A 15,635-nucleotide genomic window follows, 5' to 3' on the forward strand; every position below is an offset into this window, starting at 1 on the left:
TTCACAGGAAGCACTCTTTGCGTTGGGCCTGCTTCAGGCAGTGCCTCTTGCCCTGGCAGCCCCTGCTCCTCAGTAAGTTCCTTCTTTTGATATAATCCGTAGGTGTCTCTGAAGCAACAACAAGCCTCGACACCTTGCGAGAAGAGGAAAAAGAAACCAAAAGAAGACCCGATCTAGCAAGCTAACCATACTCCTCCTCTAGGATGGGAGACTATGGTGAGAACTCGGGCTCGGTGGGCGGAGTCGACCCGCCCATCCCAACCGTGACGGCGCCGACTGGCTCGCTGTACGGCAGCTCAGACCTGCTGGGCGGCATCGCAGCCGAGCCAGACACCAGCTCGTCCGCCGAGTCGGCAGAGGTGGCCAACCCAGAGTACGTCAACGGCCAGGGCGCCGACAACAAGCTCGGCCTGTACCTGGACTTCAACAGCGTGGAGGCGCCCCAGCCGGTGCGAGGCGGCTACGGCGCCACGGACCCGGGCCCGCGCACGTACTACTACGAGCGCATCAACCCGGACGTGTACGCCATCCCGGGCACCGACAGCGGCGACGTGGCGCAGGCCATGTGGCCGCTGGGCCTGTCGCACAACCGGCAGGGCTCGGACGTGGGTGCCGGTTGGGCGCGCCAGGAGAACATCGAGGTCCTGCCCGGCGCGACGGCCATGGCGGGCGTCGACATGCGGCTGGGCCCTTATGCCTACCGCGAGCTGCACTGGCACACGGCCAACGAGTGGTCGCTGGTGCTGCGAGGGTGCGTGCGCGTCTCGTCGGTCAACACGGCCGGGGCGAGCTTTGTGGATGATGTGTGCGAGGGCGATGTGTGGTATTTCCCGTCTGGGGTGCCGCATAGCATCCAGGCTTTTGACGAAGGGGTTGAGTTCTTGCTTGTGTTTGACGACGGTGCGTTTAGTGAGGATGAGACGTTCTTGGTGTCCGAGATGTTCCTGCGGACGCCCATCAGCGTGTTGTCCAAGAACTTTGAGGCGGACCCGAGTGCCTTTAACGACATCCCACAGGATGAGTTATATGTAAGTGATGCCACTGATGGCGAATTGCTCTGGATTATTTGTGGAGAGATTGCTAACCTTTTGATTGTCAAAGATCTTCAACGGAACACCTCAGCCGACGACCATCGATGACACCCAAAATATCACCTCTTCTGCCGGGTCTCTAGACGGCACCAACATGTCTCAGACCTACCACTGGTCCCAGCAGGAACCCTACCAGGTGCCCGGAGGCTCCGTCAAGATCATTGACCCCACCACATTCCCTGTGGCGTCCCAGTTCTCCGCAGCTCTGGTGACGGTGCAACCTGGCGCGATGCGCGAGATCCACTGGCATACGACGTCGGCCGAGTGGAACTACTTCCTACAAGGGTCGGCGCGCATCACCGTGTTCCAGGCGCCCGAGGCAGCACGCACCTTTGACTTCACGGCTGGCAGCGTTGGGTACATCCCACAGGCGGCATCGCACTATGTCGAGAACACGGGCGACGAGGATGTCATCTTCCTCGAGGTGCTGCAGGCCACCAAGTTTAGTGATGTCAGCGCGGCGCAGTGGTTGGCCCTGACCCCGAAGCAGGTCGTGCAGGACCATCTGCACCTGCCGGAGAGCGTGTGGGACAATCTGCCCAAGGAGAAGGCGTACATCAAGCAGGGGCCGACCAACATGACGGCGCTGGCGACGGCTGTGATTGGTGATGGGAGCAGCTCGAGCTCGAGCACGGCGGCGTCCACGGCCACGGCCACGGCTACAGCTTCGGCGGCTGCCAAGGCTAGGTCTCTTGAGGATGGAGCGGTGGAGGAGACGAGGAGGACGGTTACCTTCTTTGCCTGATTAATGACGGTGGTCGTTTTGAAGGCTGGCTGACTGACTGACACATGGTTGGCACAATAAGATTATTAGCAACATATATTGAAACCGGTTGTATTCTTGGCGAGTATGGTATACCCTTTTGTACATAACTATTTATGAACATGAAATTTCATTTTTTTCTATCTTATAACTATTTAGGCATTCGTCCTATAAAGACTAGGATTATGCAATATGGATTATGTCTCCTAGTCTGTCGTGTCAACCAAAAGCAACAGACTTGAGAGTACAGTGCTCCGCAACAATCAAACAATAAAAAGCAACTGTCTTATCTCGACAGAAGAAGAACATGTGTAACGCCAAGCCAACTTCTCAAACATTGTGGTAAACCACCAACTTTGTTTGGGTTACTAGAGTCTAAGCCTCGTTAATTGTCTTGGACTGACTTGTTGAGAACCTACTTCTAGTTAATATATGCAGCCAAGTTCTGAGAGACTGGCGATCCTCTTTTCTTTTCGCACACGTAGCACAGCTCCACTCTGGAAAGTTACACGTTATCGCTTACAGTGTGCCCCAGCCTGCAGTGACCTGCCGACAAAGGAAATACCAAGATAAATGAAGACATTGATTTCCCTCTTTGGCTTCGTGCATGGTTGGCACATTCCGAGCGGATCATTTGTGTGTGCAACCCCATTTTAATTTCTTCATTTTTTGAAACTTTCACACTATATAAGGAGCCAGCTCAACCCTCTCCTCCCTTCCTCCCCAAGGAATCGTATTTAAATGACAAGAGATAAAAAAAAATCCTTAATATCAAGAGGAAGAGGAAAAAAAAGGAGAAGAGGCCCCAGCGAGGACCCTTTCTCCCGTAGCGCGCACCCCACAGACGGGTTGCCCCGCGCTAAAGAAGCCTAGCAAGCCTAGGAGCGAGCTGAGGAGGAGCCAAGCAGCACTAAATTGAAAAAGAAGCTGAGAGCTTTTCCTCATCAAGCTCGATTAGGCTTGATAAGAGCAGTGTCGATCGTCATCGTCAAGTCAGTCAGTCAACCCTCACTTTTTTCTCTCTCTCTCTCTCTCTCTCTTTCTTGACACCCTTTCCCAACAAACTCATTTTACTTGGTACAACATAAAAACCACAATCATCACTAGACACTTTTGCCAAGTGCCATGATAAGAGGACGTCTCTACTCTCACATTGCTCAGCTCTCACGACCTGCCACTGGCTTGATTCGGTCCCACCTTGTTGACACCACCAACAGCAGAACCAATAGCAGCAGCATCAGCAGTATCAGCGCCATCAGCAGCATCAGCAGCCACAGCATCATCCACCTCCCAATCAACGCACGACGGGACTGCAGCTCGCACTCACACTGCCACAATAAAACCAACCCTTCCTCCAGCTCCACCACCACCAGCACCCTGCAAAGTCGCCAGCTCAGCACCATGAGCGAGAAAGAAATGTCGCAATACCTCAAAGAGACGCACGATCGCGTCTTCGAACACAACACGCGCTGGGCCGCCGAGAAGCGCGCAGCGGACCCAGACTTCTTCTCGCGCCTCACGGCCGGCCAGTCGCCCGACTACCTCTGGATCGGGTGCAGCGACTCGCGCATCCCCGCCGAGCAGATCACAGGCCTGGAGCCCGGCGAGGCCTTTGTGCACCGCAACATCGCCAACCTGGTGTGCAACGTCGACCTCAACGCCATGGCGGTGCTTAACTATGCCGTCGAGCACCTCGGCGTCAAGCACATTGTCGTGTGCGGCCACTACGGCTGCGGCGGCGTCAAGGCTGCCATGACCCCCAAGGACCTGGGCCTGCTCAACCCCTGGCTGCGCAACATCCGCGACGTCTATCGCCTGCACGAGAAGGAGCTGGACACCATCGCCGACGAAAATGCCCGCTACGACCGCCTCGTCGAGCTGAACGTCATTGAGCAGTGCAGGAACGTCATGAAGACCGCCGCCGTCCAGAAGAGCTACAGCGAGAAGCAGTTCCCTATCGTCCACGGCTGGGTCTTTGGCTTCAAGGATGGCCTGCTCAAGGACCTCAAGTTTGACTTTGCCTCCACCCTCAAGGACATCCAGAAGATCTACAACCTGACCGACTAGGCGTCGTTTGAGGGGTGTGGGTCGGCTGGCCCTCCTGCAGGAGAAGAGAGAGAGGAGGGGGCCACAACAGAAAAAGAAGGAGAAGAGAGGAAGAGCAAAAAGAAGAAGGAGGGGAACCGGAGGACGATAACAATCATTGTTTCCCGAGTGAGGACGTATTTGGTTGGTAACTGACAGCAGAGATAGAGAGAGAGAGAGAGAGGAAGAGAGAAATGGTTGTCGCCATCAGGCAGATGACAAGGGATTCTCCCGTTGTGGGACCTCCTTGCCCAGCGATACGATCCGGCCATCGGGCACCGAAGATGAAGGAGGGCCACCACAGGTTTCTTGACATGGTCCGAATAATCAGGCGAGGCTTTACAATTCGATAGATCAGTTCAGTGATTTCAACTGCCGACTAGTCCAATGCGTACTGCTTGCAGGCATACACACACCACCTTCACCTGACATTTCCCGTGACTCGCTCCAACAGTATCAAAGAACAATATCCAAGATGTTCACTCCCCTGATAATTCATGGCCCTTTTTAATCCTTCTTTTTCTCTTCTTTCTTGTCTCCGCTATGGTCGATATTTCCGATCTGGAGCGTTTGAGCTGAATTACGCAGTTGAAGGTTCCCTATGTCGCAACCGCAAGGACAGAGAGCAGAGAGGGTGGGGGGTGTTTTTTTTTTGGGGGGGGGGGCATGGAAATAGGAAAAAACGAACGAATGATTTTCGTGACATGAGAATTAAGCCTGAGCCTCGAGTTTATTTGGTTTCGCTGTTTTAATGGAATTGATTAGAAATATGATATAACAGCTAGAGGATCTGTTACTGTCTTATACTTAGTATCTTCCCACGCCGTATACGCCCCTTTATTCAATCCTTGCGAAGAACTCTGCTTAAGCTCTAAAGCCTCACCTTCCAGCTGTTTGTCCACATAGCGCCTTCCTCGGGGAAAACCAAGTTTTGTAGCGTCTGCTTGAGGCAGTGCAGTGTGCATAAGTAGCGCATCATACGTGGCGGCTTAGCAAGAAGAGGGGTTCTTCTGCAACATATAAGCGAATAACATTCAGCCAGGCTCAGGGATCGAAATGCCTTCCACAATCTTACCTGCCACATCTACTCGGCTTTTGCATTTGCATTCATCTGAAAATCAGCCTTACATCTACTCATTTCTTGCATAAGCTCATTATGGACATGACCATCTCGGATAAGGAGATCTCCCTGGCTACAGCTAGCGCCTTGTACTCAGGCGTACCACTCGAGCTCAACAAAACCAATTCATTCCGTCTGCTCGAAGTCCTGCCAGGCGGTCCCGGTGACCCTGTCGCCGTCCATTTACTCGAAAGTGATCTCAGCAAAGGCCCCAAATATGAGGCAGTCTCTTATACATGGGGCGATCCGTCCACAAAGCAGGTTATCCAAGTTGAGCGTTCATGGACGAGCAGCAACACAGACGCCTTGCAACCTGCGACCACCAGCTTCGAGGTCACGGTCAACTGCTACAATGCCATCCGCCGCCTCCGCAGCGCCGCAGAGAAACGGGTCCTCTGGATAGACGCCATTTGTATCGATCAGAGATCCACCCGGGAAAAGACCCATCAGCTTAGTATCATGGCGCAAATCTATAGCAGTGCTTCGCAGGTGCTGGTACATCTTGGGGAGGCTGCCGATGATAGCGACGCGGTGATGGACTGGATCAATGAGCTTTATGAGCCTTCTGACTACGGTCAATTGTCAGACAGCTCTAGTCGCTATCAGCCAGATAATGAGCTTATCCACAAGTTCCTATGTCGCCCTTGGTTTCACCGCATTTGGGTGCTGCAAGAGATCGCGCACGCGACGTCAGCGACTGTGTACTGCGGCAGCAAGGAGTCGAGCTGGGCAAGTCTTCAGAATTTCAAGCAATGGGGTATCTCGTCAGGTTCCTTTTCGACAAATCCTTTTATCGATGGCACATTCAGAAAAGATAGATTTTACAATCTTCCCGCAGCGTTCCGCCACTCCAAGGATATTCGATATGGCTCGTTCTCGCAACGTCTAATGGGGAAATTGGCGGAAACCAGACACTGCCAGGCCTCGGATCCCAGGGACAAGCTATTTGCCATTCTGCCACTTCTGGACCTAGAAACAAGAGTAGCTGCTGAGACGGAGAATTGGCGGTTGAAAGATCCCGAACAACAGCAGAGTGACAGGAATAAGCTGGCAGACAAGAAAATACTTGATTATCGTCTTCCGGTGTCGAAGGTCTTCACAGAATTAAGCCTGTACCTGCAAGAAAATCTCGGCGTGGCCTCTATCCTTGCAAAAGCAGGAGGGTCATATCAGTTACCAGGGCTACCTTCATGGGCGCTGAGCTGGGAGATGGGGAGGCAGCCAAGAGCTCTGACTGATACTCGCCACTACATGCCTCAAGGTAGGCAGGAATGGACTGCTTCGTGGCTCGAGGATGATGGCTTGACGAGCCCCACCAAACTCGAATTAAGGGCAGCCCGCCTCGGCACTATATGCGCGGTGGGTATTAAATGTGACATAGGAGAGGGCATATTTCCTCTGGCACAATGGAGAAGGCTGGTGAGGGAACACAAGCCCGAGTATCTCACCGCGACCTTTGCCTCACAGTACACTCGGCGGCCTTGGCTCTCGGCATTCACACTGTTATTATCTCACGATAACGCCGTCTACGATAAACCTCTCATGGCAGTCCTTGATGCTGTGTGGAAGCACTACGCGAGCGAGGAAGAAGGTGCTGATTTTGTGGAGATGGAAGCGAACCCAACCGTGCTAGGGAGAAGAGGAGGGAGAAGGGACAAAGGGCTTGATATGGGACAGCCCGCGGAGAAGCAATCCCTGATCGCCAAACTTAGGTCTATAGTGGCGAGCGGAGGAAGCCCTGCACAGATTTCCAAAAGGATGATCCTCGCCTGCGAGGGCCGAAGTCTGGTGCTCACGGACACGGGGCTCATGGGCCTCGCTATCAACGACGCAAAGGTTGGCGATGTCCTTTATGCAGATCTAAAATTGCATCGCGCATTTACATTTAGACGATGTGAGACACCACGTGCGGTGGATCCCCTAAGCAACAACTTTACGCTCGTTGGCGATTGCTATGTTCATCGAGCTTCGTCGGCAGATCGTTTCTGGCCCTCGGATGGCGACGAGACAGAAGTTAGAAAGCTGGTGAGAAGTTGGATAGATCAGGAGGAGAAGAGGTACAGCAGAGAGGAAGACATCGTTATTTGGTAGTTGTTCATGCACATGACTGCTTGTTTTTAGTGCCTTCTATTCCAAACAACTTTTGACAAAACCTCATCTCCATCTGAAATGGGAAACATAATATTGAAATTGATCTATGTCAGTGGCATCCAGCAGTACCCAGGTCATATCATGTACCAGGAAGCAGGCATAGTATAGGACTCAATGATGCTGATCAGACATGTCCATTGCTGTGTCAATCTCCTCCTTGACTTACTGATCAATTTATCCTATCTGTTATCTATACTTTAAATTTTGGATCTAACTTTGAGTTTCTTTATGTTTATATTGCTGATCAGCAGACCCTAAGGTGCTGTAAGAGGCTCCTTCATTAGCTATTTCCGACCCGCGCTTATACGCTATCGACAGCCACTTCTTCATCTCCTTTCCGTCCATATTGCTATACGCATCTTCTTCCAGGCCAGGGCCGCTGTACGTTATTAGAGGCTCTGTTATAGGGTCTTTCTGCTCTGCAGTGCTGTGCGAGATGGCCCAAGGTGGCCTAGCCGATGTGAATGCGGGCGCACCATGACAGCCCCTCGCGTGATTTTCGCCTCAGCTTCGTTATCTCATCAGGCCACCTTGGACACCATTCACAGCGGGGCCAGCCCTCACCGAGCCGTATCGCGCGCAAGACACAGGTAGGGAAGGAAGAAGTCCAAAGTACAAGAAGGGGACTCTGGCGAGGCGAATCCATTTTATATTTGCGGGATATCGGGCTGTTCTACAGTCAAGTAACCACTACACCACACGCCCTCGGATCATAAGCACAGGTTCTGGCTAGATCTATAGAGCTAGGTCAATATATTCATCCTGATTCGCATGGCATCCACCCTATATCCATTAATTGACAAAGAGCCATAACCTCCTAGCTCTTGCAGCCACCATGTGCAGGTTCATTGTCAGAGCGGGACCAAAGACTCCTTGTCAGAGTGTTTCTCTGCAGCCCCAACATAATGCCTTTGTGGTTGATGACTATGATCTTTGCTACAGAGCCTAATACAATAGCCACTTTGTTCTCCTCAGCACACTGCAAACTTGGTGGAGTTCATGATGCAATTCGACCATAGTACCAGATGCACAACTGGTGCATGCCTCAACCTCGACCATGGTATCCTTGAAAGACAAGCCACACTAATAAGAGCATTGTGCTTTAGGTTCAATGTAGATTGTGAGAATACTCATCCTCAAAATGCGCTCAGTCCCTTACTTCTGTCATCCTCGATCCTAAAGACTTGCTCTCCTTGTAGCTGCATCTCCATTGTCATTCCCTCGTCTCTTTTCCATTTCAGTAACAACAGTCTGATAATCTGTACCAAAAAACCGGTCGAGAGCAGGATCTCTCTTGTTAGACGCCTAAGACTCTTCAGGGATTTCAGATTTCGACCAGGGCGCCAGGTTACTTCATAACTTCTATACAGCGCTGGCTTGCCTGTGTCAGACCTGGCAGCCTCGTTTTCTCTGAATATGGCATACGCAGACAGCAACAGAGATATGCCCGAGCAAGATGTAAACAAACCAATGAACATGGACATCTACAAGGACTTCATGCAACTCCCCTCGAGAAGGAACTTCCGACCCAAGACTTTGGAACAGTGCACGTACCTCATCGCGAGCGACCATAAGGACCTCCCCTTCGCAGAAGTTGAGTACTGGGGCCACTGCAGCGACTTTCTCCACACGGACAAACAGGGTCGGAGGTGGATCTCGTCCCTATCCGAGTTCATCACAAGGGCACTGTTCGAGCTGCGCATCCAGACACAGGAGGGGACGGGGACCTCGTACGAGTTCTATCACTTGTTGGTCGCGTACGGCGTGGAGGGGCGCTATGAATGCCTGCACAGGACGGACGAGGCCTTTCACAGGGCCGTCCGGGCCTACGAGCGCGCCTGGCGCCTCCAGCAGGAGCAGGCGTGCGTGTTGCAGTTCCGGTTCCAGTGGTGCCTGCGCCCAACGCTCTTCCACGTGCCTGGGCCGGCGCAGAATGTGACCAGCTACCTTCTCGACCGTTCCCTTCGCGGCAAAGGCTTCAGCATCAAGTACGATGATGACGACTTGGCGATCCGCCATAATGCCCTCGAGAATGATTTGGAGAGGAGTGAGGTCGACGACTCAGCAATAGGCCCCAAGATGCCCACGCCTCGACGTCCAGCCGCAGCATTGACAGTCAACATGGATGCCGTCACCCCTTGGCCAAATAATATCACGCCTCCGAACACTGCTGGTGTTCTTCCGAGCGCGTTACCAACAATACCCACTAAGGGCTCCGCCAACAGCAGTTTCCTTCCCAAATACGCCAATTCTTTCGGCAAGAACATCTCCAAGATCAGCAGCAGCGTGCGCTATGCCGTCTCCAGCAGTGCCCGTTCACACAGAGACACGGAGGCGGTCCTGCAGAGTCTCGGGTCCGAGATCAAGTATGGCGGTCTTCACAACCTCGACGGCATGTTGCCGGCCATGAACTCGCCCTCTGCAGACGAGTGGGCGGCCTGCTGCAGTATTTTCCCCCACCTCGTGCCCAGCCAGCTCGCACTGGAGCCAAAAGCCCGCTCGATCCGGTTCCCTTCCTCCAGGCTCGCTGTCACCCCGCCTCAGTTCTACAGCGCGGTCAGGATCCTCCAGGGCACCGGCGGGCTCCTCAGCCACGACATGGGGCTTGGGAAGACGCATACTGTCCTGGCGGCCGTGGCTCTCAAGGCACTGGTCGCTGCGTCCAAGGGCCGTTGTCTGCGCGACTGGGGGTCTCCGTTTGCACACCATCACCTCCCCATGGGCGCCAAGGATAGAATGCAGCAGCAGCAGCAGCAGCAGCAGCAGCAACAACAACAACAACAACAACAACAACAACAACAACAACAACAACAATGTCCAAGCCAGCGGGAGCGTCCTGGTGATGTGGTGTGCTACTGCGTGCCGGACGGGCTTACCAGGAGGATCGCGGAACTGCTGCGGCCTGGGGCGTCTCTTATTCAGGTGCCTGGAGCGATGATGGCGGGCTGGACCAAGGCGATCGAGGCTGCCGAGTTCAGGCCCTCTGTCTACAATTTTGTCGTCGTCTCGCAGGGCGCTGAGGTTTCATCACACCTCAAGCGCAGCCTGGACAGCTTCAAGGACAAGTTCAAGATGGGCGCCGTGACCAAGAAGGAGGTGGTCCGGAACACGTTCGATCTCGAGTGGACCAGCCATGCGACGCTTGAGTCGGTGGGCTCGATCATTTTTCTTGTATCGCACGGCGACGAATCCTTTTTTCGGACTTTTCAGCATCGTCCTAATAACCTGCGCCCGCGCCCGCACCCCAAGTGTGTTTTCGAGCGCGAGACTGTCTATGCAGCTCCGGTGGGCTTGACTCTGATCGATGAGGCTCATCTTCCTGGCATTTACGACCGAGGGCGTGCTCCTATGATATTGGCAATGTAAGTAGTTTCTCATAAGCGAGAAGACGGTTCCCTCCTCCTTTCAGGACTGAATACAGATGGAAAAAAAGATGTGTTGCTAACTTTCTTTGTTCTTTCTTTCTCTCTCACAGGATTCACAAATTCATTCTCGACGCCAACATTTGGCTTGTCACAGGCACCCCCTTTGGAGATACAGGTATTGAGAACATCGTGTTCCCAATGCAACTTATCGACGTCTTCCGACACTCTCGCATGCCCAATCTCGTCACGCTCTACAACAAGGCACTGGAAAAAGGAGACAAGAGACACACCCGCGCGTTCGAGGATGAATTCCAAGCCATTTTCAGCCCGGAGATGGTCGTGCGCTTCTCACACAGCTCCTTGTTCCTCGGCCAGCCCGTCTCGAGCATCCAGACCGTCCAGCCCCGAATCGTCTCGGCGCCCACACCCAAGGCCTTCAGGGCGCACGTCCAGAGACTCGCCGACACCGCCAGACAACACAGCAGCACCGCGAATCTCGGCCACGCAGGCCTGCTCGACAAGATCCCCAAGCGGCTCCTCGACGAGCTCTACTTTGTCTCCCTGTTCCCAGCCGCGGCACGGCTCCTCAACGACGGCACGCTCAAAGTGCACGACGCGCACATGCGCAGCTCCATCCGCGCCCTGGACGACAGGACCCAGATCCTGCGTCTCCCCGACGTGCAGCGGTTCTGGAAGACGGTCGGGCGCGACAGCCCCAAGCTGCGCCTCCTCCTGGCCGAGATCGACCGAGCCAATGCAGACGTGCGCCCCCGCCCTGCACCAGCCAGCACCACGCCCGCCCGGTTCCAGAAGGGCCCTGTCGACCACGACCTCGTGCTGAAGAAGGTGGTCGTCCTGGCGCCCACGGTGGCCAGCGCGGTGTTCCTGTACGCGTACCTCAGACAAGAGCCGGCGCTCCGCCCCAGGGCCATCGAGCCCGTGCTCTACCACGAAGACCTCTCGCGCGGCCAGCGCGCCCGCGTCGAGGACGACTTCAACAGCCTCGACCGCGGGCGGAGCGCGGCGCGGCGGGCGCGCACCTTTGTGGCGACCATGGCCGGCGCCGCGGCGGGCTTGAACCTGCAGGTGGCTAACTACCAGGTGCTGACGAGCCCGTGTGCCGGGGCGGCGCAGCTGGCGCAGGCGTTTGCGAGGACGAACCGCGCGGGCCAGCCTTTGCCTGTGGAGCACTGTGTGCTTGTTTTGGATGATAGTCCTGTGGATCGGGTTCATCTGGCTGGGCTGGCGCAGCAGGAGATTGGGTCGGATCCTTTTGATGTGGCGCAGGCGCTGGAGATTCGCAAGGAGGGTTGAGGAGGAGGAGGAGGAGGAGGAGGAGGAGGAGGAGGAGGAGGGGATGAGGAGGGGATGAGGTCTCTTAGGTTGAGAAAAGAAGAGTTGTTGGAAAGGATAAGCTGAGTATCGGAGTTTCCTTTGTTATTCAACTTTGTGTTTAGTTGAGTTGCTAACATGAATCTTTCAGTCTTGACATTGATTATACGTTATAAGTCTTCCGCCTTTTGAGATTTCCAGAGAGGAATAGAGTATATTGACTTTGGAAACAAGAGTAGTGATTGGAGAACAACACAAATTGTTCAGTCTTCAGGTAAGCCTTTTTCATTTTCTGCAAGAGTTACTACAAGTCGTGACAAGATATACTGCACATCATACTATATTTTATATATACAATATATACATTGTTTTCTTTCATGAAAAGAACATTAGACATAACTCTTAGTTAAACTACTTCTTGCAGTCCAGTTGTTGAAGCAACACACGGTCCAACATGACAAGCCTAATTTAATAGACGGGCAGCAGGAACGAGTCCAGGTCATAATCCCAGAACTCAATACTGGCCTCGTCATAGACACACTCCATGGTGGTGCCGTTGTTGGCCCAGTAGGGGCGCAGCGGGTACAGGCAGATCTGCTGGTTCTGGCCGACATTGTCGCCCTGCAGCACGGTGGCGTTGAGGGTGTCGGGGGCGTTGCCGTTCTCGACCCAGTCGATGAGCACGGCCAGGTTGGTCTGGGGCCAGGGCCCGTTGGGCTCGTAGGTGTTGGGGGCGCAGTGGGAGCCGCCGGGGACGAGGAAGAGGCGGTAGAAATCCTGGGTGGCGGCGACGCTGTCGTTGTACGAGGCGCCGGGGTTCATGACCTGGCGCACCGAGTTCCAGTAGCGGATGGACGAGTCGGTGGGGATGCTGTAGTCGGACTCGCCGTGGTAGTGGATGATCTTGGTGCCGGCGTTGTTGATGGGCGACAGGTCGGGCCAGTTGGTCATCAGGCTGTCCTGGTACTCGTTCCAGCCCTGGTAGATCCAGTCGCGGAGCGTCGAGTAGGTCACGTTGTCGAGGTTGGGCAGGTTGTCGCCGACCGTCAGCTCGAGGAGGACCTCGACAAAGGAGCCGCCCAGCGAGGTCACGTCCAGCTCCCACTCGCCCGTCTCGGTGTTGTAGGTGGTCTCGGCGTCTGTGTAGGTCGAGGTAGGCGTGTACGAGAAGTACACCCGCTTGCCGTCGTCGTCGTGCAGGCCGTCGATGATCTTTTGCGCCACGGCGATGCCCTCGGCGGACACGGTGCCGTTCTGGGCCGGCGTGCTGCCGCCGCCATACTGTCTCTTGCCGAAGCCACCGCTGGAGGCAGCACAGTAGTAAGGGAGACCCAGGGTGGCGCTGATGTTGTAGTTGGCCACGCACAGGTCGTTGCGGGACACGACGCCGTCCAGTCTGCCGTCGAGGCCGTCGCAGTTGGCAATGGTCTCGTTCATGATCTTCTCCAGCTCGCAGGGCGGAGGATAGTAGTCCAGCGTCTGCTCGACCACGTTGGAGTACAAGTGCTGCACCTGCTGGAAGGCGAAGCGGAAGGCCGGGGCGCCGATGGCTGCGCCGTCGTAGGCGTCGCCGAACCGCTGGCCTTGGCTCCAGCCCTCACGACCACCCTCGGAGCAACCCTGTTTGATGAGAGAATATGTGTCAGTAATCATGTATATATTTATAACTAAAAGAGAGAGAGAGAGAGAGAGAGAGAGAGAGAATAGGGAATAATTTACCTGGTAGTACGTGTACAGCTTGGTACCGTTCATCTCAAAAAAGTTCTGGGTAAATGCTCTCCCGACCAGACTCAACTCCCGGATGGCCTGGTACCCAAACATGTACACATTCTGCCAGTCCACAGTGCCGTTCTCGACCAGGAACGTGGAGATGGCATTCTCCTGGTAGATGCCAAAGCCACCATCCGTCTGGCCCGACACGGCGCCGTACATGACGCCACCGGGCAGAGAGCCCAGGGCGGAGTTGATGGCATAGCCTCCTCCGCCCGTGGACAGCCAGCGGTTCTGGAAGTTGGCGGGCGACGGCAGCCACAGCGTGAGCAGCACAGAGTCGTCGCGGCCGTCGTGGCTGTAGGTGAAGGTCACGTTGCAGTAGTCGAAGTTGGCGGCAGGGAAGAAGTTGGAGTCGGTGGGGCCCACGGTGTAGTTGGTGACCGGGTTGGCGGTGACGCTGTCGCTGTTGATGGTTAGGCCGACGTAGTCGTAGAAGCCGCTTGCTGGGAGGTGGGCTGCGACGTAGGACGAGGTGCACACGTCGTCGAGGGTGGCGACGGCATGGGCTCCTGTCGCCGACATGGCCAGCGCCGTGGCGACCACGAGGGCCTTCCGCGACATTTGCCGTTGGCTCATGGTAGAGAAAGTGTAGAGAGCAAAAGAGAGCCACACACACAGAGAGAGAGAGAGAGGGTAGTGATGGGATGAGCGAAGACGCAATAACAACAAGGAACGACGGAGCGTTCGTTTGAAAAGTGTCGTTATCGTGGACTTGAGGGCCTCTTGGTCTTTCTTCGTCTACTCTCTCCTACTTCTCTCTCTCTTTTCTCTTCATTGGAGATGGAATCATCCTGCAGAGGGCATCTCGTTTATATACTTCTGACCGACACGGAACCCAAAAAAGGTTGGACAATCCCCATGCTCGGTGTAAACAGCATTGCCAGGCCCCCAGCTCGGCCGAGATGAGAGGGAGAATGACAAGAGAGGAGGGGGTCCCATGGATGGTGGGTGCAGTAGCACCATACATTTTGCCATCAAAGTATACTGTACTATACCACGATATCATGCAGTACTTGGTATTTCCTTTTACTGCGACGGAGACCAAGAGACGAGGATCGACAGCCCGACCCGTCTAGCTAACGCGTCCACCCATGTCCACATCCTTGACGTAGTGAGGAACGGACCAGAGACCCGCTTCTGGTGGTCGACGGCAGAGGAAGCCCTGCGTAGACAGCTGCGCCGGGGCGGAGTCCAGAAATACTCCCCTGAGGTAGTCCTTCCTATGATGCTCTACCTGTTCCTGCTTTTCTTTCTACTATGGCATTCTTCTCTTCCGATTTCCCTGCAGCTGCCATCTTGCACGATGTCATGTTTCCACCCCCCACGGGGAACACGGCAGAACGGCATGATGGACAGGGAATTGGGGGCGAGGAGATGTCCACTTCCCCCCTCCAACTTCCAGGTTTGGGACATTGCCGAGCGGTATCACTTCTGGTCATGACAAAAGCAATCAGGCCTCTTGGTCTACATCATTCTCCTCCTTGTCCTCTCCTCAAGAGCGCACGGTCAATGTCCAGAAACATCCAGCGGCGTTGTCTTTTAGATCCGAAGCCCAGCCAGCTTACACATGCGTGCCGGAAAACAAGTTAGCCTCTCAAAGCACGTGCGGACAAAGGCGCCCTTCTAGTCTCCGTTCACTATGCCAGTATAGTGTGTAGTATGGTTTGGACACTTCTGCCAGCCTCCGAGGCCCCCTTCCAAGGGTCACATAGCTCCTCAATCTCCGCTGTCCCCTTTCCCCTCCGTCTCCCCCAGATGTAGAAGCCGAAATCGTGGGGTTTTGCTGGAAGGAGATCGTGGGGAGAGGGAAAAAAAACATGGGGAAGAGGACCTGGAAGAAGTGCTAGAAGGCTGTCAGAGTGGATAATAAGTTGGTGTGTTGGTGGTTAGTTCTGCGGCTGGAATCAATAGTGTGAGGATTGTTGAATCATTTTCGAATCGGAGTTACTGCAGGA

General features: G+C 54.5%; 4 protein-coding genes across 4 annotated transcripts; 3 read left to right on the plus strand and 1 right to left on the minus strand.

The window, feature by feature from the left end:
* Nucleotides 1-203: 203 nt before the first annotated feature.
* M406DRAFT_336782 (Bicupin, oxalate decarboxylase/oxidase) lies at nt 204-1,778 on the plus strand (the record flags this gene model as incomplete). The annotated part of the gene is made up of 3 exons (XM_040921183.1): nt 204-1,028; nt 1,102-1,689; nt 1,722-1,778. The coding sequence occupies 3 exons, from the start codon at nt 204-206 to the stop codon at nt 1,776-1,778; spliced, it is 1,470 nt and encodes a 489-aa protein (XP_040782277.1).
* An 878-nt stretch (nt 1,779-2,656) lies between these two features.
* M406DRAFT_320764 (uncharacterized protein) lies at nt 2,657-4,356 on the plus strand. Its single transcript, XM_040919426.1, has 2 exons — nt 2,657-2,846; nt 3,072-4,356. The coding sequence occupies exon 2, from the start codon at nt 3,256-3,258 to the stop codon at nt 3,919-3,921; it is 666 nt and encodes a 221-aa protein (XP_040782278.1). The 5' UTR covers nt 2,657-2,846; nt 3,072-3,255; the 3' UTR covers nt 3,922-4,356.
* A 667-nt stretch (nt 4,357-5,023) lies between these two features.
* On the plus strand, nt 5,024-7,150 carry M406DRAFT_286239 (HET-domain-containing protein; the record flags this gene model as incomplete). Its single annotated transcript, XM_040918664.1, has 3 exons — nt 5,024-5,828; nt 5,898-6,607; nt 6,644-7,150. Exons 1-3 carry the CDS (start codon nt 5,096-5,098, stop codon nt 7,148-7,150), a joined length of 1,950 nt encoding a protein of 649 aa, XP_040782279.1. The 5' UTR covers nt 5,024-5,095.
* Nucleotides 7,151-12,375: 5,225 nt separating this feature from the next.
* M406DRAFT_32974 (uncharacterized protein) lies at nt 12,376-14,202 on the minus strand (the record flags this gene model as incomplete). Its single annotated transcript, XM_040920458.1, has 2 exons — nt 12,376-13,527; nt 13,627-14,202. 2 exons carry the CDS (start codon nt 14,200-14,202, stop codon nt 12,376-12,378), a joined length of 1,728 nt encoding a protein of 575 aa, XP_040782280.1.
* Between the last annotated feature and the right edge of the window lie 1,433 nt (nt 14,203-15,635).

Source organism: Cryphonectria parasitica, assembly GCF_011745365.1.
Source record: "Cryphonectria parasitica EP155 unplaced genomic scaffold M406scaffold_1, whole genome shotgun sequence".
NCBI lineage: Eukaryota > Fungi > Ascomycota > Sordariomycetes > Diaporthales > Cryphonectriaceae > Cryphonectria > Cryphonectria parasitica.